Here is a 14,674-nt window from a genome sequence, read left to right as displayed (position 1 = left end):
TCTGATGTTTATTTCAGATCAAATTTATGAAGCGTTTTTCGTATCTGTAAACCTAAATTTATCACTTCTATTAAATTGAATATGTCGGAATCAATACTCCGGGTCAGCTATGGAACGGACACTGATTCAATGAATATGGATAGTGAAGATCACAATGGAAAATGGTGTTTCTGCAAACAACCTCAGAACTCAAAATTGATGTTGTGTTGTGATTTCTGTGATACCTGGTATCATTCAGACTGTGTAGGAATTAGCAAAGTCAGGATTCAGAAAATGATGGAAGACCGTGAAAAGTACAAATGCTTGTTTTGTAAGGATAAAGAGAACCAAGTTAAGGAACAGGAAAAACAACAAAAATTGCGCGAATACATGGGTGATAACGAGATGCAAAATTCAGAAGCAGGTTCCAGCATCAAAGATGAAACTTCAGAAACAACGACCAAATCAGAAAGCAGTGTACCAACTCCTAAGCCAAATAAATCAGCATTAACACCGGTATTTGATAGTACAACAACACCTTCAAGCAGCAACCTCTCATCCGCAATAAAAACAGAAAAGAAACCGTTTAGTTCTGCCCTGGCGCCCAAGTTTGACCAAATTCCAGCTGTGTTTTCAAATTCCAGTGACCTCGCATCAGTTGGAAAAAGTGAAACTTCAAAAGTTTCTCCCAAAAAGACCTCAGTTTTAATGCCGGTTTTTGACGCTGATGTTGCGATTAATACGCCTCAAACTAATACATCATCATCATTTGACGAGAGTTCAGGCGAGGAATGTTCGGAACCGGAAGTCACAACTACAGAGCCCATGGACGCGGATGTCGGAAACGACTCGACCGCGACTGCAATAGCGGTAGATGATAAAATGTCTTCTGATACAAAATCTGAAGTTAAAATGGAGGAAAACGAAGTTTCCAAAAAGGAACCAGAGGGTGCTTGTGAATTAGTTTGGTCAACAAATGGTAGTCAAGAAGTTAAATCGGATGTTTCTCAGGATGAGTCAGTAATTGAAGCCAAAAGTTCCAACAATGTTCGTGAAAGAGCTGAGGATTCAATGCTTGTTGATGAAGATGAAAAAGAATCTAATAAAAGAGAGGCTGACAAGGACGCTAAAGTAGAACCAGCTAATAGTGAAAGTGAAAAATTGTCAGACGGAAAAGAAAGTTCAGCAGATGAAAAGTTGGACATAAAAAAAGAAAACATTGATGCAAAAGTAGATTATGGTAAATCCACCGATGATGATCAGAATTCAACAGTAAAACGAGAGGAATCCAAAATGTCAAAAGCTAATGACAGCGGTGCTGAATCCTCAGAAGATGAAGCACTCGGGACGGTGAAAGCCAAACCAATGCTTGTTCCTCCAAGTCCAAAACGAAAGGCACATGACAATTCAAGTTCAGATGACTCAAGTTCTGATTCAAGTAGCGACTCTTCAAGTTCTGGTTCTTCCAGTGGATCTTCATCTGGAAGTGACTCAAGTGGTAGGAAAAAGGTACTGACCAAGAAGTCAACCATGACCAAACAACAGAAAGCAAAATTGAACACGCTTTATAAGAACCATCATAAATTGAGCATGAATTTGATCATTTTTTGTCCTCGTTTGCCGCCTGATGTTGTTGAAAGGTGCAAGAAAGGCGCTAAATTGGGTTCTCTAGAGCTGAAAAAGATTAAAGAACAGTCATTGAAAGTTAGTCGTACGGCTGCGGAGAAGCACAAAACTAAAAGTCCTTCAAAGCCGCCATCTTTACTCATCAGTTCTAAACCTAAGAAACCACAATATTCTGACTCTTCAGATGACGAAAAAGAAACAGCACCTAAGATTAAGAGCAAAAAAGATTTTCTAAAGCCTCCTGAAAAACTACTATCTAAGTCGCCATGGGAAACAGAAAAGAAGTCAATTTTTGAAGGAAAGTCATTCAAACTTCCTCTGACTTCAGAGAAAACTTCAAAACAGGAACCAGATATAAAGGTAGAAAAACCCGCGGTGTCAGCCGAGTCCAAGCCTGTAAAAATTGAGAGCTCAGTCAAGAAAGAGGAGGATAGCCAGCAGAGTGGATCTAATGAGGTTAGTCCATTAGAGAACAAACCTGAAGTTTCAATGGAGGCATTGGCAGGTTTAGAAGTGTCAACTGCACCCCCACCGGTTAAATTTTTGGACCCTCCAGAACCTCAAGAGTCTGTAGAAGCTTATGAAGAGGAGGAGGAGGAAGAACCGGCCAAGCCCGTGAAACCTCCGAAAGAACGGAAAGTTAGCTCTTCTGAGAATGAGTACGTTGAACCAAGTTCTCCGCCTCCGAAGACGAAAAAGAAAAAGCTCAAGAAAAAAGAGCGGTCTCCCTCTCCGCCACCTGTCAGCAAGCTGAAGAAAAAGGCTCGACCTGTTAGTTCTTCAGATGATGAAAAACCACCACCTGCTGCGCAGAAATCTTCAAGTGACACAAAGTCAGCGTCTAAAGATTCGAAACCTAGTGACAAGTCTAGTTCTAAGCCTTCTGCTATAACTCCAACTGAAACTGAAGATGATGCAAAACTTCGATTGCTAGATGAAGATCTGTTCAAAAAACCCAAGAAAAAGAAGAAGAAAGAGGAAAAACCGGCTTTATCACCGTCCAAGCCTCAATCACGAGTTGTTCAGGCGGATGAGGAAACGGACAACCAGCAGTCTCCAATTCATAAGCAAAGCAAGTCTAAGAGCAGTAAACAGTCGAGCAGTGGGAAACCGAGTTCTGGCGGAAGACGCTGCATTGTGCTTGCGTGTGGAAAACCAGTCACAGTCGGTGGTGGTAAGTGTTGTGTAATAAGTTAAATTTCCATTGCTCTCACGGGGGGATCTCTCAGAGAGATCAAATTTTAACACTGCGGAAACGGCGTTCATTGCAAAAGTTTTGTGCTTTTTAAAGCTTGTAGCATATGAACTTTTACTTGTCCGCAAGTAAGGGTTGTTGCATTTGATTTGGCCATATTGAAGTTTTATGCCCTTTTACGACTCGAAATATTATGGTGTTTAATTGCTCTCAAACGAAGTTTGTAGCAATTATATTAGTTTGTCGGTCTTTTTTAATGCGATTTTTCGCTTGACCGATTTTTTGTCTGACCTATCTGACTTTTCGTCCTCGAAAATGGGATAAACAGGTAGCGCCCAGCGGGCATTAAGTGCTCTTAGAGCCTTTCAGCTCACTAGTCTCCAAGTATGCGGTTCACAGAAACTCTTTTGGCGACTTATACTTATGACGTGGAGAGGTTGACACTGGGATAAACTGATAAAGCCCAAGGGCATGAACTTGCGGCGAAGTTCCGTTAGAAATTTACTGGTCTATAAGACTACAGCCAAAAGGTTAACTAAGTTCTAAAGCGGAGGCATGGGTGGTAGGCGTGGACCCCCTCACATTTCGCCCCCTTGCCTCAAGATAGCCAGACCAACGTAAGTTTTTGGAAAGCGATAAGTCGATTGAAATCAATTCGCTTGACGGTAATTGATAATTTATAAAATTTTAAAAGTTACTTCCATGGTTACTTTGCATTTGCTTTCTGTGGCATTTGGCGTTTAATTGCTCTCGAACGAAGAAGGCAATTACTGTAAACGTGCAAGTCTTTTTAATGCAAAATTTTTAATAGCCGCCCTCATCTTCTCAGCCGGCTATTATAGCGCTCCTACTTTTTTTTTTACTTCGTCGAACTTTTTTTCGCTTTACCATTTTGCCGCTTTCTCAGCATTTTGCGTGAAATCTTTTTGACTTCTCTAGGCTAGTTTCTCTCTTCTCTCATTCTGCTAAAAGTGAATTTGAACATCAGTTGCTCAGCAAAGCAATTCAAAATGAACAGAGTCAGAATAAAAAATTGAAAGTCAGGAATAGAAACGGGATAAACCCATATAGCCCAATTTTAGATGCCCGCTATTTGAACGTCGTTCCTTTAAGTCTTAGTTAACATCTCTAATGCTTATTGGTTACGATAGCAGCCCCTGTAGCATCTCTCTAAGAAACAGAAGTATGTTCAACTACGAAATGCCATCAAAATAAATCGGACTTAAAAAATGTTTTTGTACAAAACTCTTTTTTTTTCAATATCTTCTATTCTTTCAATCCCAATCATGCTTATTGGAATCAACGGCGGCTATTTTCCGGCAATCTGCTGCGTATGTTTTGCTTGGCCGTTTTTGCGCTAATGTTTAAAAAAATTTCCCTCAAGTGACTTTACCACCCTTGACCTCAGATTTTTTGTGATATCAGTTGTTTTTATTCCGAAGAACGTTTGTCGCTGATGTAAAGCCGGATTTATCGTCAAACATGCAAAGGCGATGTGGCTTAATAGTTAAGATGCCATACTGTTATCCTTGACTGTTTTGGATTTGTACCCTTCTGGGGACCGCATTTTTGTAACCATGAAAATCTGCATAGCAACACCTACTCTAAATTAATTTGCCCCGCCTGTCGTCCGAGAGCGATTCGTGCTTGATCGTGCTAAAGTTCTTGTTCATGAACTGCGTTGTGGAACCAATTTCTTTTACTTTGAAAAGTGTTTTTGTGAAAATAGTGCATGTAATTGACCGTCTTTTTGTCCAATAGGCTCGTTTTTTACTTGTTGATGAAATATTGTATTGCTCCACGCTGCATTAATATGCAACTCTCTGAAATTGTCACCACAGTTTTTTTTGAGAGTTAATAATGCTGCAAGTTGGGCAGGGCTTTCTTAGTCTTTTATTGATTTCTATTATTTTCTTTTTAATTGCTCTCAAACGAAGTGTGTAGCAATTATATTAGTCCTGTCGGTCTTTTTTAAGCGATTTTTCGCTTGACCAATTTTTCGTCTGACGCTTTTGACTTTTCGTCCTCAAAAACGGGATAAACAGGTAGCGCCCAGCGGGCATTAAGTGCTCTTAGAGCCTTTCAGGTCTGTTTCAGCTCACTGTTTTGGAGACTGATACTTATACTTATGGTGTGAAGGGCGGTTCTTAGAGGTTGAGATACCCCCCCCTTGTTGACCCCCCCGCCCCACCGCGCTGTTGCCCCCCCCCCCCAACCCAGTGCTGCCCCCCATCAGCCCCCGGTGCACCCCCCCCCCCCCCACCGTGGCTAGCTACTGACCAAGCCAACCGCTCGCCGGTCGTTTGAGTGCAATTCGCCCGACGTTGTCGGTTATGTTAATATTTCTGTATCTTTGAGCACTTTTTTGTAATCAAAGTATATAAGCTGCATTTTTGTTGCTTTTTTACTATGTGTGCATGACCTTCACATACTAGTACTTGCCATCCCTTTGTTTCTCGCAAATACCTTTGCCGAGTTTTTGTTATTAACCTCACTTTTCTTTGTTCTGCCTGAATGAGTTCTTTAAAATATTTAAAGATTTTATAGTTTTCCTTCATTTTCCTTGGTTTTGGAAAACAATACATACAATCTGTTGCAGCTCTAAGATTTTTGGAATTTCTATTGTTTTTGACTGGTATTTATGACTGATATTTGAGTTATGTGGATTTTCTTGGGACTAGATTTTGTTTAATCGATTTTTTGCCTTCGAGATTTACTCTATCTATTTACTTGATAATGTTGTTTTTATTTCTGATAAGGTTAATTTTTGCAAAAGAATTTAATTTGAAAATTATCTCCAATAGTGAAGTTTTTGTTTTGAAGTGCTGTGACGCCTCAACGAAAAGTTCTCTGTTTTCTCATAGCCTAAAATTCGTCAAGTCAATTCAGTTTCCAAAAATGCTATTTGCCTTATGCTGTCCCAATGCTTAGAAGATTACTTATGACGATTTCTTAATTTTTGAGACCATTCATTCCCACTGCTCAGAAGATTCCTAATAAAGATTTCTTAATTTTTTTATCGTTGGTTGTCAGCCCTGTCAGTTTTGTGATCTTATTAGGTTTTGTCCATCCTACTTGAAATGCTAAGAATGGCGAAACTGCTGGAAACTTCTAATTCAAACTGGAAAGTTCTTAGTAATTTTTGAGCCCTAAATGGTCAAATTTTCCACGTTTTTTTAAATCATTTTTGTTTGATTCGTATTTTATTGTTGATGAAGTTTGTTTGCAAGCCTTAATTAATTTTTTAATGTCTGTTTTTGGGCTTTGTGTTTTGTTTGTGTGAACTTAAACAACCAAAATGATTTTGATTTTTCCATTCAATAAAAGTTTATTGAAGATTTTGTCGTTTTTTTGAGTTTTTCGAATTTTCGGTTTTAATGAAACTTTTAAGGGCTTTACCATGGATTACAGGATAGTTTCAGGAGATAATAAATCGTTTTCAAGATATTGATATCACGAAATTTACATCAACCCTCTAAGAAAAATGTGCAATTTTTTTAAGATGTTTTCAAAATGTGTCATTTTTGTTGAGTTTAGCGCTCCTTGATGGCCCGTGATATTTTTAATGGCTTGATGATGGGTCACCGGACAGATTAAAGAGACAAAGGATTGATCTTGAACATATTTATATCACGAATTTTGACAATTTTCATCAAATTGTTTTTTTCTATAATTGTGAAAATTTCTTGCCTTTTTTCGAGTTTTTCGATCTTTAGGGGCAAAAAAAAGACTTGTCAAAGCTTTTGTTCTTGTTAATGGGTATATGCAAATGGATAGATTTTGTTCTTCAGGTTATTGTATTTCACTTATTGAGCCTTTTTTGCGCTTGATAGCTTCACTTTGCGTGATTTAAATTATTATCTTAATTGCGCTCTCAAATTGGTACCAATTTACTAAAGAGATTTTCGATCGGTTTTTGATTTTACTGCTGCTGGTTAATTCAATTCATAAATCAGAAGTACGCCAAGGTTTTCAGAATTTAATTGTTAACCATGGAGCCCATGAAGAAAAAAATTAAAATATATAGTAAGAAATGCAGAATTGTGAACGGAAATAGTTCTGGTACTTAGCGAATTATATAGCATTTTTGGGTCTTTCCTGTAAGACGTTTTAGCCAGCTGTTTCGAACGTTAAAACTGATTTTACAGTTTTGCCTTTCCTTTCCTTTCTTGCACTAGGCTAAAAGACTGTTCATTTCAGGTGAAAGCAACTTTTGTTCAAAGCCTTGTATCAAGAGACACGTTAAAAAATTCTACGATGCTGTCGGCTACAAGCCTCCGAATGCTGAGAACGGAGAGGGTAGCGCAAACCAAAGCAACTCAGAAAATTGGAGCAAAATTGTCATTACTTTGGTCGACAAACGGGCCAATATCTCGGTGGAAGGACGACGTGCGCCAAATATTGGAGAACTATTCAAATGGTTGAGACAAAACCCTACTTACGAAATTAAAATGCCAGAGAAAAATGCCGCTGAAGTTCTGAATGATGCAAGGAGTAAACACAAGAGACAAATGAATCGGAAACTGATGGAGATGAACTCAAATGTTAATATGACCTCTGGCAAACCACTTAGTGGTACCCAATTGAACAGAATTACAAACGATTTTGAGCTAAATTTGTTCCACTATAACGGCAAGGATATCACGGGCAAGTATACAGACTGTTTCAATCGAGTTGTTCAATACCTGGATGCTAACAAAACCCTTTTTGAATGGATATCTAGTGGACGTCTGACAACCAGACATCTGGTTTTGATGTCAGAAGATGACTTCAAAAAGGTGGGAACAAGCCAGTTTATTGATTTTATACCAGAAAGCGACCTTTTCCCTGATATTCCCACGGCGATTCCATCTCAGAGGTACAAACAATCCAGTGATATTTTGTCCAGTCTGGCTGCGGATACGACGGCGGAACATGGAAAGGGTCATCAATATAGTGGCAATTGTAGGATTTGCAGAAGTCGCCGAAATGAAAGCTCAATTTTGGATGCTCAGGAAAGAGAACAACTTAGAATCAAAGCACAAGAGAAAACCCTTTACTATAATCACAAGCTTAAAAGGTGCGCTCCCTCTGTATGCTATTTCTGTTTGAACCCAGTGACGGATGCGCAACGTGTAGCTCATAGAGAGCACCAGTTTAGTGGAAAGCAGTACGACGAGACATGTTATCAGTGCAAACTTGACGATTACGAAGATGATGTTAGCAAGCAATTACGCAGTAGACGTGACGAGTATGAAAGATCGCGACACGAAATAGCACGAAATCGAGTGCAAGTTTTGCATGAATTGAATGAAGAGGTTGTTGAAGACGATCGTTTATTTGGAACTGGAAAGGTCAGTGGAGGTGCTGGACTTCTGAATGAAGTTGACGATTCACAACCTGCCTCCGAACCTTTGATATCTGAACCTTCCGCACCATTAGGTCTGAACGCTTCCCCACCTCGTGACTCTATCCTGAACTCAGAGCCCAGTAGCTCTGGTCTTTTGGGCTCATCGCCTGGTGATGCTCCGCCACCTTTAAAGCGTGTATCACAAGCTCCATCACCGCCCCCACCAGCGTTGGTACCTGTTATATCTCAACCTCCAATGGAACCAGCTGGGGTGATCTGGGAAGGAAACCTGGTGGTTGCCGACGATAGGCAATGTCGCGTATCTATGCTGCCGATTCAAGGGTCAGTAAGAAACCTGAGAGCAGACATGAACACTCAAATCATTACCAAGGGTAAACTTGAAAGGACACAGGCTTTTGATTATTTGAAGAAAATTCACGCGAGAAGGAAGTTGGGAATGGCTGTCGTGGAAATCGAAGTTCCCGGTGATAGTCGCGGAAAAAAGTTTTATGTCGAGTATTTTGATACCCTCAAAACTAAACGTATGTTGGGGGCTACCGCTCAAAATCCAGCAAGCATTAAAGAAATTTACATAATGTCCCTGTCGGCCAGTGAAGATTTTCCTTCTGATTTTGGATTCAATGTTACTTTATCTGGTCCTAGACATGACATGTTGGTTGCAATCATTATTCGGAACCGACCTCCAGACTCGGAGGGTGCTAATGGTTCCAGTGCAGCACCTGCAATAATCAATAGACGACCAGCGTCGCCACCCAGGCAAACTCAGGAAAAAGCGTTCAGGAGGGAGAACGGGCACTATAATGCATCTTCGGGCTCTCAGAGGCCCGCAGATAGAGGGTTGTATAATGAAGCTCAGAACTCAAGTTTTCCTTACTTCCGAGAAGAGACAAATGACAGGAACCGAAATGGATCTGCGCCCGCTGACAGGTAAGGCTATTTCAAGACACTTTCTGATGAGACACATAAGGAATGTGAAAATGGTCGCGAGATCAGATTTCGAAGTGATTGGTTGAATAACAAAAAAATGAGTTTTTGCAAAGAAATTGGGGACCAAGTATGTTGTTGTATCGTTGTATCTTATTTGCGATAGTATTTCAGGTATCCCGACCACAGTAGACGACAGTCACATGAGAGCTCCTCCAGTTGGAACCGAGGAACTGGCGCGAGCCACAATTCTGCACTATCTCGATTCAAAACCCAACAGGGCTCCCCTGGTCCACGACGCAATGATGACTACATGCAGCAACTTTACAAACCTCTTGATTCTGCTTACGATTCGGGAGTTGCAAGGCCACCTCCGATACTACCTGTAGATACCCGACCCCCTTTACCACCCAGCGGGGGAAGTGGTAATGAGATCCTGTCGGAAACGGACCGAATGCGTCTGGAATACGGAGGTGATTCACGTGCGGCAAAACGCAGTGCCGTTGAATTGATGGACGAAGATTCGGATCACCCGTCAAAGAGAGTGATGGCGCGTGATTGGGCGAATGAGTCGGTTGGTCGGTACGGAGGTTTCAGTTCCAACGATAATCGCAGATCCTTTGACTCCAGAAGTAGACAATTTCCTTATAGATGAAACTTATGCTAAACTGTATCTGTTTCCTTCTAGAAAACTTAACTATTTTTGTAGACGCTTATCTCGCACTGATAAGTTATCAGCTATCTTCTAGGGCAGGACTCATTAGGTTTGGTTCATCCGTTTTAACAAGGTAAATACATCTCATATTTTCGCGTTGATCACCTGACATTAATTGCTTTCATTTCAATCATACTAGTTGGAAGGAAACAGATTAATCGTTGAAGAGTAAAACAGAGCACTCGTATTATATTTTGAAATTACTCCTTGTTTCTTGTCTAAGTTGGCTCAAATTTTATGCCCGATTTACTGTTGAACTTTTCAAATTGAAGTTTTTGATCAAAGTATTGCTACCTACGGCTCATGAAGAACCACTTTTCAGGAAAGAAAGTTGGGAGCAAGAAAAGAGAATAAAAGAGGAAAAAAATAATTTATCAATTTTAAGCCCTGTTGTTACATCTCTGTGTTACTCTGGAGAGGAAATCAAACTAAAGCCTTTATTTCGAACAACCCTGATTTGTTGTGCAAATTTACGCAAGTGGTTGCTGATATGCAGGTTTCATGATTAGGGGCCGATTTTGTGTGCTATTTAAACGAGCTGGCATTGCGTTTGTATTAAACAGCTTCAATTTTCCGAAGATACTGCTTAATCGAATTTTCTTGTTATCTCAATAGTTTCAGCTGTATTTTTAATAGCCCCAACATCTCAGCAGGCTCTTATTGCGCTCCTATTTTATTTTAAAAAAATTTTTGAACAAAAATTTGTTTCGCTTTACCTCATTTTGCCTCATTTTTTCAATAAGTTTGCGTGAAATCATTTTGACTTCTCTAAGACTTGTTTCATTCTTCGCTCATCCTGGTCAAAATGCTTTTAAATTGTAGTCGCTCAGCCAAGGAACCTAAAATGAACTGAATTTTTATCGAAAAACGAAATCCAAAATAGAAACGGGTTAAAACCATAAAGCCCAATTTAGATGCCCTCTACATAAAGTTTTTTTTATATAAATCTGAGTTACCATGTCTAATGCTCATTGGTATTGATTCTATCCCTGTGTGTTTTGATTAACTAACAGGGATATGAACAAAATGAAATTATAATAGTTTGCACTTGTAAACAGTTTTAAATCAATCAGCTTTTTCGTTTCGGTTACGTTCCTTCAATCGCAATCGAATTTATGGGTATCAATGACGGCAATTTTTTCTAAGACTCTTTTTCTACTAGAATTGATGCTTTGGCCCTGAATTCCTCATTGTTTTGAACGACTGGCTGTTTTAACGAAAAAATCAAAATCTCCCATTGGTTTCCTAATCATTTACTATAAATTGAATTTAGTTTTGTTCTATTCGTGGGTTCTCTCTGAAGCTAATGCTTTGATTTAAAAAAATTAGCTCATCAATTATATCGCATTGAACTTTTTCTTGAAGTGGTTGTATCCCCTAGTAGTCTTTCAAAATAAGAAAACAAGGACTCTTGCTTTCAGTTCAATTATGCTGAGTGAAAAATTGTTTTATTAGTTACTTCAACTAGCCTATCCACTTGTTATTCTTAGTCCTTTAAGTTACCGTCTGTTTCTTGTCTCTTTGTCTGGTACTTATTTTTTTCTACCGTGATTTCAATTTTGAACTTAAAGTGTTCTTCATATAATGTGTACTTTAGATGGAAACATCGTATATCGCAGATATAGTGCAGATAGTCATCTGTTTGCAGTGAAATGTTGTTATAGTCATATACTTCAGTAAATTTTTCCTGTACATAGTATTATGCCGTATTCTTTAAACCATAAAATTCTTGCAGATTGAAATTAAAATGGCATGATTTGATTAGTCTACTCTGATGACGCAACTTGTTACGGAAAATAATTTCACTGAAAATTCCTCAAACATCATTTCTGGTTCTTAAAAATTTTGCTCTATCACGACGAAATATATTTCGGAAAGCCATCTGCGTTTGAGTTGAAACATTGATTAAGTTATACCCGAGTCTGTTTTACTGGGATTTTGTCTTGGACGAAAAAAAAAATCAAAATCTCCCATGGGTTTCTCTTAATCTTCTACCATAAATTGTATCAAATTTTGTTCTATTTGTTGGATCCTTCTGAAGCTAATAAATGTAGTTCATTCTTTGATGCAAAACAATTAGCTCATCAACTATATCATTGAAATCCGTTTCTTGGAATTGGTTGTATACCCAAGTAGTCCTTCAATATAAGAAATCAACGAATGTTATTTTCAGTGCAATTCTGCTGAGAGTGAAAAATTGTTTTCGCAATGTTGTGCAGGTTTAATAGCTACTTGATCGAGCCTACCCAATTGTTTCTCTTAGTTCTTTAAATTATCATCGTTTTTTGTCACTTTCTCTGTGTTTTCTACCCTGATTTTTATTTCGAGTTTAATATGTGCTTTTTATAATGTTAACTTTATATTGAAACATCATATATTGATGATAGTCATCGGTGTTTGCTTTCAATTGTTTTGTTAAAAGCTATACTTCAATTAATTTTTCTTCTACATAGTTTTATACCGTAATTTTTAAACCATGACTTTCCTGTAGATTGAAATTAAAATGGCATGATTTGATTAGTCTACTCTAATGACGCATCTTGTTACGGAAAGTAGTTTTTACTGAAAATTCTTCAATCATTGTTTCTGCTTCTTAAAATTTTTGCTCACGATGAATTATTTCGGAAAGCCGTCTGCGTTTGATTTGAATGTTTTTGCCTCATTTTTTCGACAATTTGCGTGAAATCAGTTGACTTCTCTAGACTTGTTTCATTCTTCGCTTATCCAGGTCAAAATGCTTTCAAATTGTAGTCGCTCAGCCAAGGAACCTAAAATGAACTGATTTTTTATCGAAAAACGAAATCCAAAACAGAAACGGGTTAAAACCTTAAAGCCCAATTTTAGATGCCCTCTACTTAAAGTTTGTTTTTATGAATCTGAGTTACCATATCTAATGCTCATTGGTATTGATTATATCCCTGTGTGTTTTGATTAACTAACAGGGATATGTTTAACAAAATGCAATTATAATAGTTTGCACTTGTAAACAGTTTTAAATCAATCAGCTTTTTCGTTTCGGTTACGTTCCTTCAGTCGCAATTGGATTTATGGGTATCAATGACAGCTATTTTCCGGCAGTTTTTTCTAAGACTCTTTTTCTACTAGAATTGATGCTTAGGCCCTGAATTCCTCATTGTTTTGAACGACTGGCTGTTTTAACGAAAAAATCAAAATCTCTCATTGGTTTCCTAATCATTTACTATAAATTGAATTTAATTTTGTTCTATTCGTGGGTTCTCTCTGAAGCTAATGCTGTGATTTAAAAAAATTAGCTCATCAACTATCTCCCATTGAAATATTTCTTGAGATGGTTGAATCCCCAAGTAGTCGTTCAAAATAAGAAAACGAGGACTCTTGCTTTCAGTTCCATTATGCTAAGTGAAAAATTGTTGTCATGCTCATGTGCAGTTTTATTAGTTACTTCAACTAGCCTATCCAATTGTTATTCTTAGTCCTTTAAGTTACCATCTGTTTCTTGTCTCTTTGTCTGGTACTTATTTTTTCTACCGTGATTTCAATTTTGAACTTAGTGTTCATATAATGTGTACTTTAGATTGAAACATCGTATATTGCAGATATAGTGCAGATAGTCATCTGTGTTTGCATTGAAATTTTGTTTTAATCATTACTTCAGTAAATTTTTCCTGTACGTTGTATTTTTCCGTATTCTTTGAACCTTAACATTCTTGTAGATTGAAATTAAAATGGCATGATTTGATTAGTCTACTCTGATGACGCAACTTGTTACGGAAAATAATTTCACTGAAAATTCCTGAAACATCATTTCTGATTCTTAAAAATTTTGCTTTATCACGACCAAATATATTTCGGAAAGCCGTCTGCGTTTGAGTTGAAGCATTGATTAGGTTTTATACCCGAGTCTGTTTTACTGGGATTTTGTCTTGGATGAAAAAAGTCAAAATCTCCCATGGGTTTCTCCTAATCTTCTACTATAAATTGTATCAAATTTTGTTCTATTTGTTGGATCGTTCTGAAGCTAATAAATGTAGTTCATTCTTTGATGCAAAACAATTAGCTCATCACCTATATCATTGAAATCTGTTTCTTGGAAGTGGTTGTATACCCAAGTGGTCCTTCAATATAAGCAAACAAGGAATGTTATTTTCAGTGCAATTCTGCTGAGAGTGAAAAATTGTGCAGGTTTAATAGCTAATTTATCGAGCCTACCCAATTGTTACTCTTAGTTCTTTAAATTATCATCGTTTGTTGTCACTTTCTCTGTACTTGTTTTCTACCCTGATTTTAATTTCCAGTATAAACTGTGCTTTATATTTAAACATCATATATTGATGATAGTCATCTGTGTTTGCTTTGAAATGTTTTGTGAAAAGATGTACTTCAATTAATATTTGTTCTACATAGTTTTATACCGTAATTTTTAAACTATGACTTTCCTGTAGATTGAAATTAAAATTGGCATGATTTGATTAGTCTACTCTAATGACGCATCTTGTTACGGAAAGTAGTTTTTACTGAAAATTCCTCAAACATTGTTTCTGCTTCTTAAAATTTTTGGTCTTGACGAATTACGAAAAGCCATCTTCGTTTGATTTGAATGTTTTTGCCTCTTTTTTCAACAATTCGCGTGAAATCATTTGACTTCTCTAGACTTGTTTCATTCTTCGCGCATTCTGGTCAAATTGTAGTCTCTCAGACAAGGAACCTAAAATGAACTTAATTTTTATCGAAAAACGAAATCCAAAATAGAAACCGGTTAAAACCTTAAAGCCCAATTTTACATACCCTCTACTTAAAGTTTGTTTTTATAAATCTGAGTTACCATGTCCAATGCTCATGGGTATTGATTCTATCGCTGTGTGTTTTGATTAGCTAACAGGGATATGTTTATCAAAATGAAATCATA

General features: G+C 37.7%; 1 protein-coding gene across 1 annotated transcript; it reads left to right on the top strand.

Annotated features, from left to right (window-relative positions):
* Nucleotides 1-2: 2 nt before the first annotated feature.
* LOC142345656 (uncharacterized) lies at nt 3-9,807 on the top strand. Its single transcript, XM_075397852.1, has 3 exons — nt 3-2,779; nt 7,001-9,077; nt 9,249-9,807. The coding sequence occupies exons 1-3, from the start codon at nt 82-84 to the stop codon at nt 9,727-9,729; spliced, it is 5,256 nt and encodes a 1,751-aa protein (XP_075253967.1). The 5' UTR covers nt 3-81; the 3' UTR covers nt 9,730-9,807.
* Nucleotides 9,808-14,674: the final 4,867 nt, after the last annotated feature.

The sequence above is a fragment of the Convolutriloba macropyga genome, chromosome 9 (assembly GCF_964194025.1).
Source record: "Convolutriloba macropyga chromosome 9, txConMacr16.3, whole genome shotgun sequence".
Classification (NCBI taxonomy): domain Eukaryota; kingdom Metazoa; phylum Xenacoelomorpha; order Acoela; family Convolutidae; genus Convolutriloba; species Convolutriloba macropyga.
This window is presented reverse-complemented; position numbering and strand designations above follow the sequence as displayed.

Coding starts and splice junctions, on each gene's coding strand:
- LOC142345656 (XM_075397852.1), top strand. CDS start 82: ATGTCGGAATCAATACTCCGGGTCAGCTATGGAACGGACACTGATTCA. Junction 2,780..7,000: donor ACCAGTCACAGTCGGTGGTG/GTAAGTGTTGTG, acceptor TGTTCATTTCAG/GTGAAAGCAACTTTTGTTCA. Junction 9,078..9,248: donor GGATCTGCGCCCGCTGACAG/GTAAGGCTATTT, acceptor ATAGTATTTCAG/GTATCCCGACCACAGTAGAC.